General features: G+C 37.4%; 1 protein-coding gene across 10 annotated transcripts; it reads right to left on the reverse strand.

The window, feature by feature from the left end:
- Positions 1 to 13,530: 13,530 nt before the first annotated feature.
- On the reverse strand, positions 13,531 to 16,459 carry LOC110891012. Of its 10 annotated transcripts, none has more exons than XR_004872793.1 (5): positions 16,136 to 16,453; positions 15,814 to 15,989; positions 15,376 to 15,421; positions 13,832 to 13,860; positions 13,531 to 13,706 (listed from the first exon to the last, which is right to left on the reverse strand). XR_004872793.1 is itself a non-coding variant. In XM_035980047.1 (3 exons), the coding sequence occupies exons 1-3, from the start codon at positions 16,304 to 16,306 to the stop codon at positions 15,689 to 15,691; spliced, it is 351 nt and encodes a 116-aa protein (XP_035835940.1). In that variant the 5' UTR covers positions 16,307 to 16,453; the 3' UTR covers positions 15,431 to 15,688. The 10 variants fall into 10 exon arrangements, 1 of the variants encoding a protein (XP_035835940.1); XR_004872792.1 differs by having other exon boundaries at positions 13,531 to 13,712; XR_004872790.1 differs by having other exon boundaries at positions 13,832 to 13,986.
- Between the last annotated feature and the right edge of the window lie 274 nt (positions 16,460 to 16,733).

Consider the following 16,733-nt stretch of genomic DNA (forward strand, 5'->3'; position numbering starts at 1 on the left):
ACATCGACCCGGACTAGGCCGAGTCTCAAACTTTGCCTAATTCCCTATAGTTATGGCTCTGATACCAATCTGTCACACCCCAACCGATGGCGGAATCATCGGGGCGCGGCACTAGGCGAATCAGATTGCTCAAGAGAATCCATAACAACTATATTGCGATAATATTTATTACATTTGTCATCCCATACTAACAAACAATACAATCACATAAGTTATCACAGATTTCTTGTCCTCTCGAACAATTCAAATCCGACAACCTATAATTTAGATGAGTTTCTAGACTTCCTAGCTTGATTTGATGTAACTTCGGCTAAACCTGCAACATACGTTAAAACTTTGTCAATACAAAAGTATTGGCGAGTATACAGGTTTGATATGTGATAGTGCGATAGATTGAAAGTGCTGCGAATTTCCACATGCATAAACGTAATACACAACATATATACTCACAAAACTGATACTACCAGCTAAGTCCTCGATGCTCGACTCTTGATGGCATAACTAGACCCCGTCGGGCGAAATAGTACTATACTAGTCTTGGTGGGACGTCACGAGTATAAGTCCTAGCATACATGTACTAGCATCACGTATATCTATGCAAACAGTTATTCGCAAGTGATAAATAGTCCAATTAAATCATTCGTTTGATAAGTTTGGTTTTTATGGAACGTATGTTACACCCAAAATTCGATAAAAGGGGTCAAGTATACTCACAGCGCGTTTTCGGTTAGGTTTGCGGAACCGGTGCCGGAGAATATCCTGATTTCAGATAATTTACGTGAGTGATAGATTACTATGCGTGAAACGGCATCGATTTGCGCGAAATCGGGCGAAATTGGGTTAAAATTGGACGAAATGCTGAAATTGGGCTGGCCCAGTCGAACAGGCCACTCGATCGAATGGGCCTGTTCGATCGATTGGGCCTGTTCGATCGAATGGGCCTGTTCGATCGAATGGGCCTGTTCGATCGAATGGGCCTGTTCGATCGATTGGGCCTGTTCGATCGAATGGGCCTGTTCGATCGAATGGGCCTGTTCGATCGAATGGGCCTGTTCGATCGAAAGGGCCTGTTCGATCGAAAGGGCCTGTTCGATCGAATGGGCCTGTTCGATCGATCAGCTGTTCGATCGACTAGCTGTTCGATCGACTTAGCTGTTCGATCGACTAGCTGTTCGATTGGCCATCCTGTTCGGCTGTTTTCGATGATTTTTTTTCGAGCGTTTTTCGGCGTTTTGGGTCGAGACGTTACGATGAGGTGTTAAGCAACTGAAATCCCGTCAATTCCAACCTGTTTCATCGGCCGGGAATCACCCCGTTCGTCGGAACTGGTCGTTTTTGTCGGTTTTTCAGTGTTTAACTCGAAATCGATCATTTTATCACTAGAAATGTGTAGGAGATTGGTCTAAGTTCTGGTTTTACCATTTTTATGTATAGATCTGATGTAAAAACCTTGATTTTACTTAGGAAATGCCCTAGATCTAAGTTGTTCTTGATGATATGAGGTCAACACCTTGAAGTTCATAAAACTTGTGATGAAATCAGTCAGAACATCTCAGATCCATGACTATCTTGATAGGAAAACACTGATTTGGTTGAGATTCATTGAAAAATCGTATGTAAATCATCCGAATCTGAGTTGTTCTTCATGGGATGACATCACCTTTGAAGAACTTTATGGTGACATCACCTTAGAACAGCCCAAATCCGTTGATTTCACGGTTGGAATTCAGATTTTGAAAGATAGAAAGATGGAGAATTGCATTTGGATCAAGAAAGTACAAGATTCGGGTTGAAAACTTACAAGAATCGGAAGAAATCGAGAGATTTGAGGGCTGGAACGTCTTGGTCGGTTAGGAGCAGCAACACAAGTGTTTGGGAGGAAATGGAGGGGTATTTATAGGCAAGGAAGGAGAAAAGGAGGAAAAACAGCAGTTGGTTCGGCTGGCCCGTTCGATCGGCTGGCCCAGTCGATCGGCTGGCCTAGTCGATCGGTTAGCCCAGTCGATCGGTTAGCCCAGTCGATCGGCTGGCCTAGTCGATCGGTTAGCCCAGTCGATCGGCTGGCCTAGTCGATCGGACTGGCCCATCCGATCGGACTGGCCTATCTGATTGGGCCGGTCTGACCAATTGGACTAGTCTGATCGAATTGATCCGTTCGGAAGCCTTTTGATCCCGTTTTTGGTGCGATTTCGACGGTTTGAGCCATATTTTCATATATTCATATAATTATTAAATTATTTATTATTATTAATCACAAAAGGGCCGTATATACGTATTTATGTATCCAATTCTCAGTGCGGTGATCGAGTTACGCGTGCCTTTGAGTGCGTTCTTCGATGTGATGTGCCACAATGATTATCGGGGCACCACTTACTCATATTGCCATCATCGTCATGACGGTTAGAGTCATAGTACTCACCCGATAACCCTCGTTAGCGTTGATTATTCACATTTTTGACACCTCACGCTCATCGAGAAGGGTAGTTTAGGCCCATATTCGACATCATCGTGAGTGTTATGCAAAATAAGTTTGTAATAGCGATAGAATATGCATAATTATTCGATTGTACTTCGATTTAGCGATATAATTGATATAGTTACATTATGATCCGAATCTCCGGTGCTAGGCGTAACGAGTGTATCGAGTAGTAACAACGCACGAAGGTGCGGGTTGTTACAGTTTAGGCCACAATGGAATCTCATAAATCAAGTTTCTTAGCCACTCAGCTTCTTTGCCAGCTGCGGCTAATGCTACAAACTCAGACTCCATTATTGAATCAGTAATGCAAGTCTGTATCTTAGATGCCCAAGATATGGCACCTCCTCCAAGCAGAAAAGTCCATCCACTCGTGGAAGAATGATCTTCCTTGTTTTTAATCCAACTTGCATCCGAATAACCTTCTAAAACCGAAGGAAATCCAGTATAGGTCAAACCCTATTTCATGGTTCCTTTCAAGTACCTAAATACTCGATTCATTGCTTGCCAATGACTTGCACCTGGATTGCTAGTATACCTACTAAGCTTTCCAACAACATAAGCTATATCCGGTCTAGTGCTAATCATGGCATACATGAGGGATCCAATGGCACTTGAATATTCAAGTTGGCTTACAGCTACACCTTCATTAGGTGAGAGCTTAAAAGCAGGATCCATTGGAGTGCTAACCGGAGAACTATCATGAAAATTAAACTTTTTCAATATCTTCTCAATATAATGAGATTGAGAGATAGATATGCCATTGTTCTCCCGTTTGATCCTTATACCAAGGATCACTTCCGCCTCCCTCAAGTCTTTCACATCAAAACAAGACGACAAAAATTTCTTTGTTTTATCAACTTGATCCTGGTCAGTACCGAAGATCAACATCTCATCTACATATAGACAAATTATGACTCCTTTCCTAGAATCATCAAATTTGCTATATACACGCTTGTCTGCTTGGTTTAATACAAAACCATTAGACAAAACCACTTCAACAAACTTTTAATGCCACTGTTTTGGTGCTTGCTTTGACTTAACTAGCTTACACACCTTATGCTTATTGCCAGGCATAACAAAACCCTCTGGTTGTTTCATATATATCTCCTCATCCAAATCACCATTCAGGAAAGCGGTTTTCACATACATTTGGTGAATTACAAGATTGTGTATTGCAGCTAAGGCAATCAACAATCTAATAGTGGATATTCTTGCTACAGGAGCATATGTATCAAAGTAGTCAATTCCTTCCTTTTGTTTAAAGCCTTGGATAACCAATCGAGCTTTAAACTTTTCAATTGAACCATCTACTTTCATCTTCTTCTTGAAGATCCATTTACAACCAAGTGGTTTACACCCAGGGGGTAGATCAGACAGTTTCCAAGTGTTATTCTGCATAATAGAGTCCATCTCATCATTTATAGCTTCTTTCCAGAAAGCTACATCCCGAGATGCCATGGCTTCACTATAGGTTTTAGGATCTTCCTCAATATTGACGCAATATTGATATTGAATTTCAATTTCATCTCTAGATCCTTCAACCAAATATAGCTGAAAATCATCACCAAATGATTTAGCTTTTCTTGCTCTACCACTCCTCCTAGGTTCCGGAGGAGTCTCAATCACTTGATCAGCCACGTGAGAGTTACTAGAGCTTGGAACCATGTCGCTAGGCCTAGGTATTGAAGAGAATCTATTCTCATCATACTCTGTTGTTCTTGCCTAAATAACTGTATGCACTAACACGTAGTCATTTGGTTCTATAACATAGAACCTATAAGCAAATTAATGCCCCGCATACCCAATGAAAATGCAGTCTATACCTCTTTTCCCTATGTTCCTTATCTTAGGATCAGTGAGCCTCACCACAGCTCTACAACCCTAAACTCTCAGCTTATGCAGCTCAGGTGGTTTTTTATACCAAAGCTCAAAAGGGGTGGTCTTGTTCCTTTTATTTGGAACCCTATTTAGCAAATAGCAGGCTGTTAACATAGCCTCACCCCAAAAGCCCTCACTTAGGCCCGAATAGGACAACATGGTATTAAACTATTAACCATTTCCTTTAAAGTCCTATTTTTCCTTTCCGCCACACCATTTTGTTCCGGTGTGTAAGGAGCTGTGGTATGGTGTATTATTCCAGTAGATTGGAAATACACCGGATCAAAATACTCACCACCTCTGTCCGTATGTAGGATTTTGATCAACCCACTCCGATGAAGCTCTACTTCTTGTTTATAAATCTTAAACTTTTCAAGAGCTTCATCCTTAGCATGCAACAAATAAACGTAACAAAATCTAGTAGCATCATCTATAAATGTTACTACATATTTTTATTACCTAGAGATGGTGTAGCATGAAAATCACATAGATCGCTATGTATCAAATCTAACACTTTAGTTTCCCTATGAACATGTTGCATGAAAGGCTTTTTGGTTATCTTATTCAACTTGCAAACATGGCATTTATCATTGTTTATGTTAATAGGCGGAATTAAGCTCATTTTAGACATTTCTTTAACTATTTTATAATGTACATGTCCTAGTCTAGCATGCCATAATTCCGATTCAGTCAAGTTGTTTCTACTACTAGTTGAAGCTATGCAATTTGCATTACTAGTTGAAGGTACATCATTAACATTACTAGTTGAAGCAACACAAACAGGTTCATTCATAGACGAGACATCAACATTCAACATAAACATACCATTACATAGATAACCGAAACCAACAAAGGTACCATGTCTGGACAAGATATACTTGTCACTTTCCAATACTTGTTTGTACCCACAATTATTCAACACAATGCCACTTAACATATTCTTTCGAATTCCGGGCACATACAAAACATTGTTCAAAAGTAAACATTTTCTAGAAGTAAATACAAGATCCACAGTTCATATTCCCTTGATTGGTTCAGTTGCAACGTTCCCCATCTTGATGATAGATCCGTCTTCGATTGATTGAAAGTCTTTAAACCAACGAAGATCCTTGCATACATGACTTGTTGCACCCGAATCAACCCACCAAGCGATGTCATCATCCTGCACATAAAATGCCTCAGAAATTAGTGATACATAATTCTGAACCGAATTATTAAATTGTACTAAATTCTGACCTTGCTTGCCCGGGTCCTTGGACCTGCTAGAACCAGCCTCATTCTTGTTCTTTGAACCAGACTTGTTATTCTTCATCATCTTACAGTCCCTCTTAAAGTGACCAACCTTACCACATTTCCAGCAAGGGTAATTCGGCTTTTTGTTTGAACCCGAATTGTTGTTTCCTTGAAACTTGCGTTTCCTTTTGAACTTACTGTTTCCTTTGGATGATTCACCGGTTTCAACCATGTTCACAGAACTTGATCCAGCCCGTTTCTTTTCATCATTGACCAACACATTTTCCTGTGCTCTCAAGCCTTCTTCAATTCTGAAGTGGCTTCCAAGTTCAACCAAAGTTAACTCTCCTTTCTGATGTTTCAGATTATGTTTAACACTCTCCAGGAAGGATGTAACTTGTCAATGATACTCGAAACAGAGATGGATTCATCCATCTTCATATCATGTTGGGCAAACTGCCCCAGAATTCGTAACAATTCATGATACTGTTCCATCACAGGCCTTTCATCAACCATTCTGTAATTATTGAAATTACTGACAAGAAACTTCTTACTAGAAGAATCTTCTGCCATGTATTTGGCTTCCAACGTGTCCCATAGTAATTTTGCAGTTTCAACATTTTTATAAACATCAAATAAGGGATCAGACATACCGTTCAGAATGTGGCCAAAACATATATAATTGTCGTTCTCCCACTTCGACCTCTTCCTGATTTGCTCCAGATTTCCCTCCTCCAGTATCTCCGGGATTGGAGTAGTCAACACATACACAACCTTCAACGAAGTCAGAAGAACGTGCATCTTCTTTTACCATCTTCGGAAGTCCTGCCCTTCGAACTTCTCCAGTTTGTCAACCTTGCTTGTCATATACTTCATCGATCCGCTTGCCATCTTCACATAAACTAATTTGATCTTTGAGTGATTACACGCCTCTCTGATCATCTGGTTTCTGAAATTTCCCCAACATCAATTAGATTCGATGAAGGTCCTAATTCATGCATTCTATTCTATCACCTTGCATACCCAAGAAACCATCCAAGAGAATCTAAACCTTCAGATACAATAAATTCAATACGGAGAATGTGATCAAACTCAAAGAAAGGTTTTACTTATACGCAAACTATTGTTATGAAATGACTTTTATATTGTTCTTGTTGGTTTAAATTTATAAATGTGTCCATCCTTCATGTGGTGATTCTTACTTATTCGGGTAGTTTTACAAAATACAAACCGTCTTACATTTTCACCAAATGTGTTTTGGTTAATTGGCTAGCTGAGTTCTTGCATGTTTAGCTTCAATTGTGTCCAATGGTTCTTTATGCCATAGACACATTCATATCGAGCCATTGGCGCCATGCCATCGCATATTAAATATCATAAAAAATCATTTGAGCTAAAGTTATGTGTTTGCTTTAGTTATGTGAAGTCAAACGTGTTCGAATATAAACTTGATTATATTTTATATATTATGTATATTATGTGAATATAACACTATTGTACTTATGTATTAGCATATGTATCGATTATGTATAGGGACACGTCGGTTAAGACATACCGATTCAAATGGTGGTTAATCCCGCAAAAGATAACAGCCAGGAATAACTGTCCCTCACATACGTATATATACATTTTGCCGGCAAAGATAACCAGCACCAAGATATTCGATACAATATCCTTCACTCTCAATAATCATATTCTATTCGTGTGTGTTGTCTGTACGTTTGTTCATCATGAATTCATCAAGTGAATATGGTGAATCAATTTCTGTGAATGATGTGCATGATCATGTTAAACTTCCGCTGCCAACATGTGGTATCAGAGCCACGGCGAATAACGATGAAGAAAGGATCTATACGTCTGCAACCGTCTTACCCTGCACGCACTGTTCCGACGAGAAAAGGGAACGACAGATGATAAACTCCATACAGAGAGGGTGCTACTACTACAACCAACCCGGTCACCAAATCACTTCTTGCAAGTCAAAAGAGGACGATGAAGCAACACTTCTGATTCGACAGGCCATTAACACCGGCTTTCAAAAGCATGAAGAAGATGAAGTTCGAAACATGGAATTCATTGTTAACGGCACAGACAGAGGTCTCTGGTCAGAAATCTGGTATGTAAATACAAGTTTCAAACATCATTTCGTTGGTAACTTAGATGTATTCAAGAGGATCAAAAATATGTTCAGTGTTGAAACAAATACCGATGAAAATCATTTCTTTTTCATAAGGGGTATAGGGGCCGTGGATGTAGTATCTGGAAATGAGAAATTTCGAATTCAAAGTGTATATTACACTCCCGAATTAGACAGAAATGTTCTCAGCCTTGATCAACTGGTGATTCAAGGATACACGGTGCAATTTAATGGCGAAAAATGCAAAATTTTTCCTACTTTCAGTACACCCATTATGAATAAGAAAAATAACATATCCGGTTTAACAAGAGAGGATGAAACCGGTTCGAGAGAGAAACAATCAATAATCAATAGAGAATCAGATCATGAAACGTTCAAATTTCATTACTTGAATGATTATTTCAAAAAATTGAATCTATCTTCCAATGAACCCGATTGGAATATAATGATTCTGCAAGCAATGAAATTCAACGAGTTTCAAGATTGTAAGGCTCTCTTAGATATGTTAGAAGACAGTGTTTATGTAACGAAATACAAGTTCGAATTAGAAGTTAAATTCGAAGAGATGATAGACTGGTTTCTAAGAATAAGGATGGGAATCACAACGAGACCGATTCCAGCATACATGAGTAACAATCGGAAGGTGAACTTATTGGAACTGTATATGATAGTAAAAGAGAATGGGGCCATAGGAATGTGACCTCGAATAATCTGTGGGCAATGGTCTCTAAAGATACGGGTCATGACTACCAAGATGGAGATTACATGAGAATTATATATGCTATGTATTTAGATGTTCTCATTTACTACTACAAATTCAAGTCGATTCAAGAAGATGTGAGAGACGGCAAAACAATGAACAAGGAAGCTTCCCACGGGGAAGAACAAGGATATTCAGGAACCGAAGATAAAGCTGCTGATAAGGGAAGAAGAACGATGAGTACTGGATGTATACCGGAAGAAGATAGAGAGCACTATGCTCTGTTTGCTGGCAATGACTGGATGGGACTGAAGAAGGCACAAAAACGACGAAGATTCGACTTTAGACAAGCTGAGAAGGCAGTAAATGAAGCCAATCGAAGCGTTTTTATGCACTCCCGTAAATATAATCCAGTTTAAGGGGGTGTGTTTGAATATAAACTTGATTATATTTTATATATTATGTATATTATGTGAATATAACACTATTGTACTTATGTATTAGCATATGTATCGATTATGTATAGGGACAAGTCGGTTAAGACATACCGATTCAAATGGTGGTTAATCCCGCCAAAGATAACTGCCGGGAATAACTGTCCCTCACATATGTATATATACATTTTGCCGGCAAAGATAACCGGCACCAAGATATTCAATACAATATCCTTCACTCTCAATCATCATATTCTCTTCATGTGTGTTGTTTGTATGTTTGTTCATCATGAATTCATCAAGTGAATATGGTGAATCAAGTTCTGTGAGTGATGTGCATGATCATGTTAAACTTCTGCTGCCAACAAAATGTATATGATCTTCTTGTATGTTGCTGTGCAGTCTAATGTAGCAAGTTCTCAATTGTTTTCAAGTTATTTGACAAGGTAAAGTAAAACTTCAAAAAAAAAAGAATATTGCCTTTTGGTTATAATTTTTAGAATAGACTACTATCCCACTCCCATGTATTCTTGTATTAATATACAGTTTTGAAATGCTCAACATGTATGTCTTCTTAGTGTTATGGAATTGCTAGGGGTGATAATGGGTCGAGGACCAGACTGGCCTATGACCAAAACTAGAGGTGCACAAAAAACCGTATCTGGAACCGGACCGATTTTTTTAATACCCGGGTATTCTATACTCAAAACCAAAACCAACCCTATCCGTATTTATAGGCTGAACAGAAGCTCGGGCACGGCCCCATGTCCATCCTTCTCTCTTTCTTCATTAATTGCAGTTTGTCTGCATTAGTTGACCACGCCCCCGTGTCCGCTGAGCACGACCCCGTGTGCAGAAGCGTATCTGTACTATCAAGATTTCCCTAGATCCTGCGAATCTTAGAGTTGACCACGGCCCCGTGTCCGCTGAGCACGACCCCGTGGTGGGCGATAGAAGCTTCTACAACTTTGTCTTTTCTGCTGACACTTGGGCACGCCCCATGCTCATTGACCACAGGGCGTGTTCAGCCTTCTGTTCTCTTGTTTTGCTTGGTAAGATGCTGTCGGGGAGGCCGGGCATGCCACATTTGTTCCTTTTCTTGTATTTATGTTAGATTTAGTTGTCTTTTTGCTTCTTTTGTTTATTTGAGCTCATTTAATCCTGAAAATACAAAATGAAGACAAAAGCACACTTTTTCCAACATTAGTACTAAAAAAGGGTTAGTTTTATGGCACAACTGATGTAGTTTATATGTTGCATTTTGTGCACATTAACACCACTGGCACTGCTCCTCCCTCTATCATCTTTGTGGACAACCCACCACCAAATGATGCCAAAAAGGGGGAGAAAATGAGGCAGTTGAAGAAAAAGGGATATGAAGATGGTCTGTACATTGCAACAGATAATTCAAGTATGCTTGCAGACATCCCTTTGCCAGATGGTTCCAAAAAGGTTGATGTAACCTTAAATGCCATTGCTGATGCAAAAGAAAGGTGAAAAAGGATATGGAGGCAAAGGATAAAGCAAGGTTTGAACAGGAGAAGAGAGTTTTTATGGAGATGAATGAGCAGGGTACTTCTGAGCCAAAGGATCAAGAAAATCCTCAGCCCACAAGAAAGTCTACTAGAAAGGTCAGGCAACCCAAAACCACACCTCCCAAATCCACAAAACAAACTCCCAAACCTTCCAAAAGCTCCACACATCAATCTTCCAAACCAACAGATGTTAAAACACCTGTTGTATAAACAACTGTTGCTACTTCAGTGGTTTCAACATCTGTTATCCAACCAACTACCACCACTACCATTTTAACACACACTACATCCACTGCCTTATCACCATTACCAAAAATCAGTTCACCACCACCAATACCACCTGCCAAAAGGCAGAAGAGAACAGTTGACTTGACACATCATCTGTGGTAATGGCAACAGTGGTTGAAACACCAGTTGTTTCAACAGCTGTTAGTCAGACACACACCATCACTACTCAAACACCACAAACAAAACCATCATCACAAAAATCACCACCTGCCTTAAAGCAAACGACAACTGTTGATAAATCAACAGTTGTAGTGACAACAGTGGTTGAGACACCAGTTGTTTCAACAACTGTTAGTCAGTTACCTACCACTTCAAACAATCCTTCCCAAGCCATAATTCCTTTTGCTCCAAAACCTCAAACAGAAACACCTCCTCCTGAAAATGTGTATACCAGAAGAAAAAAGTTTCAAGTGCATGATGATGACATACCAGCACCTGATCCAATTTCATCTGTACTTTACAAAATCACCAAACCTCAATCTTTCATTCCTCCAAAGTTGGTCAATCCAATCAAAGATCCAATAGCTCTTCAAGGATATGACTCTGCAGATACTACATCAGTAGCTGCCAGTTATCCACTGGAACTCCATGTAGTAAAGAATGAAATGAGGCAGTTCTACACAGTGGATGATCCTTCAAAAAGGAAATTCCCTTCTCTAGTTGGTTTTAGAGATCCAAAAAACATGGATGGACATCTAAAACTAAAAGCTAGACAAGCTGAAATAAGAGCTAGACTTAAATGCGAAGGAGAAAATGACAATGTGGTTTCAAGTCATTATCAGTTTTTACTCACCAAAGTCAAGCTCCTGGAAGACTATGCTAGAGATTTGAGTAAAGAAATGTCAAATTTACCACCAGAAGTTGGCCTGCAAAAGGATCTGAGAAAAGACATTCTGGCACTAATCATGAGTGAGAAGTTCTACCCTGCCAAGGAAGAACAATTCCAAGATTGGCCACTTGTTGCTCTCAAGACAGAACTCAATAGAATTGAAAGAAAAAAAAAGAGATCCAAGCATGAAAAGGTCAGCAGCAAACTGGCGTAAATACAAAAAGGCTATTGATGATCTTACCTTGGAGTATAAAAGAAAGAAACAAGAGTTGGTTGATGCAAAGGTTGGAACTGCCAAGGCCATAGCAAAATGGACAAAGCAGTACACTGATGAAGCTTATGAAAGGCTGAGAAAAAGGAGAGAAACAGATCCTAGCCTTCCAAAGAAGCCTGATTACAAAACCATTGACAAGTCAAAGAAGCAGGTCCACACTTCTGAACCACTGTTCACATCATCAGATACCTCTGTCATTATGTTAAACCAAAGAAAGAGGCAAAAGCTGACTGATGCAGAAGAGAAAAAGCAAGAAGCTGTGTATTTTAAAGAGGCAATCAAGAGAATGGCACTTGAAGATGACAGCTCAGCAAAAGCTGACTGATGCAGAAGATTTTCAATAATGAATGGTTTTGGCATCATCTGTTCCAGGGGGAGATTGTTGGGATTGAACCCTACAGAGGAACATATGATAAAAGCCAAAATTGGTTCAGTACAACAAGATCCACAATAAGCAGTGTTTACACTAAGCTTTCCCCTTGACAGTGGCTCCAACATCTGATATACTCTAAGTATTGGTCTCGTAAACAACTGTTAAGTCAAAGCACTGATGAAGCATAAAGATTAAAGCTCAAACTACTGATGGGATCCAAGCACTGTTGAAAATCAAAGCACTGTCCATTCAAGGTCTGATCACCCTTTGAAGAAAGCACTTCAACATCAGTGCTTAGATTACAACAGTGGAATGAAGAATCAGTGTTTATGTATCAGTAGTTTGAATATAATCAGTGTCTGTAGTGTCAGTTGTTATAGAATCAGTGTTTATGCTCAACATCTGATTGACTTTTGGTCAACATTTGTTTGAATTTTGGTCAACATTTTATTTTGTAAAGAAGTACAAAAAACAAACATTTTTACAAAATACCAAATCACCCTATCATGTAAGTGCATTGAAGTAAAAGTGGAAATGATATTATTCATGTGGTCCTGTTGTGCTTTTGTTTGGCCTCTAATATGGGTTCATGATCTAATCCGGTGATTTGAAGACATTGTTGTTGAATCGAATGAGATGGTTAATGTAATGTGGTCGTATTAGTAACAAATAGTAATTAATATAACTAAGTTTCCCGAGCCCGGGAAGCAATCCCGAGTAAAAACCTAGTGAAACTATAAATTAATAATTACTAAAAGATTTCAAATTCTAAGATTTTCTAGTAACAAATAGTAATTTTTTTTGTTGAACTTCAAATCTATCTTTAGTTCATTTTTAAATCTCCTCATTGCACATAAGAGTTGGGACATTGTCTTATCGTATTTCAACAAAAAAATTGTGAAGAGTTGTTGTCGCTTGCAATACACTTAAAAAATGTGCATTAAAAAATAATGAACTTGACAAATTCAATTAATTTGTGAATGTATATTGGACTTAGAAATTTAAAGATCAAACGTTAAATTAATAAATTGTTAATTTAACGATATAATAATATTTCGCTAAATTAATAAAATATTTCGATTTTAACATCATTAATTTATAAAGGTTTTCTTTAGATTAATTTGCTTAGACACACTACAGTCATACTGTCCCATCGACTCCATAGGCCCAAATCGACTCCAAATACACAAATCGGCTGTTGTATCGACCACATAGGCCCATTTCAATGTTTCTTCAATGATTTATCTTAATTGATCGATCTCTTTTTAAATCCTTCTTAATAACTATAATATAATACAAAAGTTATGAATAGAAATTGTATTGTATTAGTAACAATTTTTGACATTTCAATGTCTTGATTTAATAGAAACTAGGTTATCACCCGGGATTGCTTCCCGGGCTGGAGAAAATTAATTAGATAAATATTAAGTGTACAAACAAAACAAAATACAAAGTCTCATCTTACATAAATTAGTGACAAAGTGGAAATACAATTTAAAGATAGTCGAGTCCCTTTGAAGATGCATATCCTTTGAGTTGCCAAAACCTTTCCCTTAGTAAAAATTAACAAAGAATAACAAAGATCCAAGTTATAACCGGATTGCGGGCCCCGGTTATAGTTTAATTATATTTACAAAAATAAAATTATAGGAAAGATGGAATTGGGTGTACCTTTAATATGCCCTTTTCAAGATCCGAAGCTATAGCGGGAATGTTAAGAGTCAGCCATTAGATGAAAGAGGTTCAAAATTTGTATGTATATTTGTAATGTGTTTATCACGGATTTGACCGACCCGGAATGACCAATTCCGGTCATTCCTCTACAACTACAAAAGATAATTGAAAGAATTTAGTAAAAAACAGGATATCTAATTTTCGTTTTACAATACCATCTTATCCATGAAAATCATGTCCATTCGGTAAGTTTGATTCTTGTTAACATTCGTCATTTTCCTCTAAAGGCTAACGATCTTCACCTTAATGGTGTAGTTGTTTGAAAAGGCATTAAGATCGTTAAGAGAGCTAATCTTTGTGCCATTCATTTCAATATTCCAAAGGAAAAAAAAAACAATTAGATACATGAATATAGAAAGCAATGTCTTGACAATTACAAAAGTAACATGGAACAAATAAGCAAAATTTAGAAAATAAAATTCTTGCCAGATGTAAATATTCAATGTTTAAAAAGAATACAATCAATTAAATGTAAAGAATGATTACTGTTATTAGGGGTGTTCAAAAAAATCCGAAACCGAATACGAAATATCCGAAAATCCGTATCCGAAATATCCGAATTTTCGGATATCCGAAAATCGGATAATCCGAAAATTCGGATTCGGATTCGGATAGTGATTTTGAGAATTTTCGGATAATCGGATTATCCGAAAATATCCGGAAATTTAATTTTTATTTTTCTCGGATATCCGAATATCCGAAAATATCCGAAATTATCCGAAGTATCCGAAAAATATCCGAAGTATCCGAAAAATATCCGAAAAAATATCCGAAGTATCCGAAAAATATCCGAAATATCCGAAAAATATCCGAAATATCCGAAATTTTTATTCGGATATCCGAAACTATCCGAAAAATCTGGTTCCAAATATTAAAAAATAATAAAAAAATAAAAATTAAATAAAAAATTGGATATTCGGATATCCGAACCCGAATCCGAAATTTCGGATATCCGAAATTTCGGATTCGGGTTCGGATGTCAATATTTCACTATCCGAAATTTCGGATATCCGATTTTCGGATATTCGAAAACCGGATTATCCGATTTTGAACACCCCTACTGTTAATCACTATATATAAGGTTTGTTTAAATTTTAAAATTTTTCGGTATTGGTATTTAAAAAGGCAAAAAAGGTATATTAATTCTATATTGGTATTTGTTATATACTGAGATCTACTCCTAATTTGACTTGATTATATATAAAGAAAGGAAAGTATGCACTATAAAATTGTAAATTATGGGTAGAAGAGAACCAATAAATGAAACAATCAATAACAACTTACCAAATAATTACATTTGTGATTTTGAAATTCAAATATAATATGTAACAACTTCCTAAATACTTACGTTTGTGATTTTGAAATTCAAATATAATTGGTCAAACTTCTATTATATACCAAGATTTGATAGTTAATATTGAATAATTTTATTATACATGAATAAAGGAAACAAAAATATAATGTAAAAAAGAAGATAATACCTATAACAATGGCTCGTCAGCCACATCGCCATGTTCCACCAAACACCTAGGCCACCATACAATTCAAAAAGATATGGTCACTCGTTTCGATGCAAATAAAAAAAGCTAATCTAAAACAATTTCGTTAAAATTAGTAATATTAGCTTACCCATGATGATTGTTAAAGGTAAAAAGTGTACCGGAAAATATGAAAAACGTACTGGCTAGTAAACAATCGGCCGAATGAGATACGAAGAAAATGCAATCGACAAGTAGACAACTTAGTTGTTATGATAATAAAGGTGCATTTTGGCATGAACTTGTTTTGACCCATTTACCTAATAAATGAAAACTGGTCCATTTCACCACCTCTAAATTTACCATTTATAACGTAACAAAGATCAAAGATGTCATAAGCAACAAAATGAAAAAAATGTATCACCAATTCTTTTGCAATACCTTTGATCGACAGTTCCTGGTAGCCATATGAATAGCGGTGCTACCCTTCTTGTCTGCGGGTTTAGAATGAAGTGATCCACAACAAATAAATCATCCACAACAATAGTAGGCTGCCCTTCTAAAGCCATACGAACATACTTACTATGCAACTCCAAGTCAAGGGTAGCGAAACTGAGCTACAAAATAAAATGTATGAAATCAAAACATTATATTAACTAAAAAAGATTGAAACTTTATATCAAGTATATATACTAATTTTGAACATACATATCAAGCAACACGTGTTTCGCAATGATTTATATAAAAACAAAATTTACACAACCTGTATAGGTAAAGCCACACCAACTTTGGTTACAATATCATATTCCCATGTAAAACCCCATCCCGATTGATGCCGACAAGACTTGGTCGGAGTACAAACGGTGGTCAAATTCGAACAGAGGAATGTTTTCGAGAGGGTTTCAAATTGGGAAAATGCGTTTGAGTCAACCATAGGGTTTCAAATCGAGAAAATGAGCAATACTAACTATGTACCTGATGGTTAAATCAATTGGGTTACGGTAGAGATTGATGGATTAAAGAGGTTGAAGCAGGAGAATGATGAACAATGGGAAATCTAGGGTTTTCTAAAGGAGGGGGATTTAAGTTGGAAGAATGAAAAGAATGAGGGATTTAGATTTTTTTAACAATTATATACTCGGGTCATAACATGCACCGCGGAAGATCCATATAAAAGTAAAAGTGACCCACTATTTTTCCCGCCAAAAGTAAGTTGAGGTTGCACCACAGGCTAACACGTGGCCCTAATTTTTTTTCATTTATTATATATAATAGATAATAGATAATAGATAATAGATAATAGATTGTTGCATATGACCTTAGAACATGTCCGCTATTTCCTATCGTTTATCCTTTTTAAT

The sequence above is a fragment of the Helianthus annuus genome, chromosome 11, assembly GCF_002127325.2.
Source record: "Helianthus annuus cultivar XRQ/B chromosome 11, HanXRQr2.0-SUNRISE, whole genome shotgun sequence".
Classification (NCBI taxonomy): domain Eukaryota; kingdom Viridiplantae; phylum Streptophyta; class Magnoliopsida; order Asterales; family Asteraceae; genus Helianthus; species Helianthus annuus.

Coding starts and splice junctions, on each gene's coding strand:
- LOC110891012 (XM_035980047.1), bottom strand. CDS start 16,306: ATGGTTGACTCAAACGCATTTTCCCAATTTGAAACCCTCTCGAAAACA. Junction 15,990..16,135: donor GTGTGGCTTTACCTATACAG/GTTGTGTAAATT, acceptor TTTATTTTGTAG/CTCAGTTTCGCTACCCTTGA.